Source organism: Nanorana parkeri, unplaced genomic scaffold (genome assembly GCF_000935625.1).
Source record: "Nanorana parkeri isolate BGI_ZX_2015 unplaced genomic scaffold, ASM93562v1 scaffold1605, whole genome shotgun sequence".
Lineage (NCBI taxonomy): Eukaryota > Metazoa > Chordata > Amphibia > Anura > Dicroglossidae > Nanorana > Nanorana parkeri.
Window position 1 is genome coordinate 54,338 of NW_017307873.1, and position 1,410 is coordinate 55,747.

General features: G+C 45.9%; 1 protein-coding gene across 1 annotated transcript in view; it reads right to left on the minus strand.

Moving 5' to 3' along the window:
- Positions 1–52: 52 nt before the first annotated feature.
- The window catches only part of STX1B (syntaxin 1B), a 58,585-nt gene continuing 57,227 nt past the window's right edge, over positions 53–1,410 (minus strand). Inside the window, 1 exon segment of the mRNA XM_018570832.1 lies at positions 53–210. Within this exon segment, the coding sequence (XP_018426334.1) occupies positions 133–210 (78 nt within the window). The 3' untranslated portion in view covers positions 53–132.

The window sequence follows — 1,410 nt, forward strand, 5'->3', positions numbered from 1 at the left end:
CCTGATCGGTGCGTCAATTCCAATACTTTTCATGTACATAATATTGTAACTCGTTTTTTAAATCTTTTTTTTTTGTAATTCGCTATCTTCTTTATCTCTCCTTTTAATCTGCATTGTGCATTTTGTTTTGCTTCAGAATCCCAGCGTCCCCCCAATAGAGGAGGCCAAGACAACACCCAACACAACACAACAGATGATAATCATGATTTTCTTCTACATACCCAACCGCCATCAGAAGTAGGAAGACAGGCAAAAACATTGGATGTAAAGGGTGGAGCAGAGAGTGGCAATAAGGAAGGAGCAACATAGGAAAGGGAAGAAAGAAGTAAAACAGGAAGGAAGTCACCATCATTGGAAGAGAAAGGCAGAAAAGGGAGGGAGATGGGGAAGAGGAAGGAAAACATGGAACAATGGAGGAAGGAAAGAGCAGAAAGATGGACACATAGGAGGATGAAGTAATGGTAGAAATGGGGAGAAAGACAGAAGCACAACATAGGAAGGGGAAACCAGTAGAAGAGGAGGAAGGACAACATAGGAAGGGGAAACCAGTAGAAGAGGAGGAAGGACAACATGGGAAGGGGAGACCAATAGAAGAGGAGGAAGGACAACATAGGAAGGAGAAACCAGTAGAAGAGGAGGAAGGGCAACATAGGAAGGGGAGACCAGTTGATGAGGAGGAAGGGCAACATAGGAAGAGAAAGAGAGAAGAAAATGGGAAGAAAAAGAGTGAGAGGCAGAAAAAGAAGAGTGAGAGAGAAAGTGGAGGAAGAATGAGTTAGGAAGGCCCGGGGAGAGAGGCAGAAGAGAAAGGGTGAGAGAGGAAGAGGAGGAAGAGTTAGGTAGGAAAGGCCAGGGAGAAGGGCAGATGGAGAGGGTGACAAAGGAAGAGGAAGAGAAAGTAGGTGGAGGAAAGATGAGATAGAAAGGGCCAAGGAAAGAGGCAGAAGAGAAGGGGTGAAACAGGAAGAGGAACAAAGAGGAAGTGGAGGAAGAATGACATAGGAAGGGCCAGAGAGAGAGACAGAAGAGGAAGGGTAAAGGAGGAAAAGAGAGAAAGAGGAAGAAGGGTTAGGTAGGAAGGGTGACATAGGAAGAGGAAGAGGCAGAAGGTAGGGAAGGGATGAGATGGAAATGGCCGAGAAGAGAGAGGTAGAAAAGAAAGGTGAGGCAGGAAGAGGAACAAAGAGGAAGTGAAGGAAGAATTAGGTGGGCAGGGCCAGGGAGAGAGGCAGAAGAGGAAAGTGAAACAGTAAGAGGAAGAGAGAGGCAAATGAAGAAGAAAGACATGAGTAGGTGAGCAGGAGCAGAGAAAGGCAGATGATGGTGGGAGACACAAGAAGGGAAAGAGGGACACGGAGGAGGAATAGCCATACAGGAACATAAGAATAAGAAATAGATGAGGAAAGCATG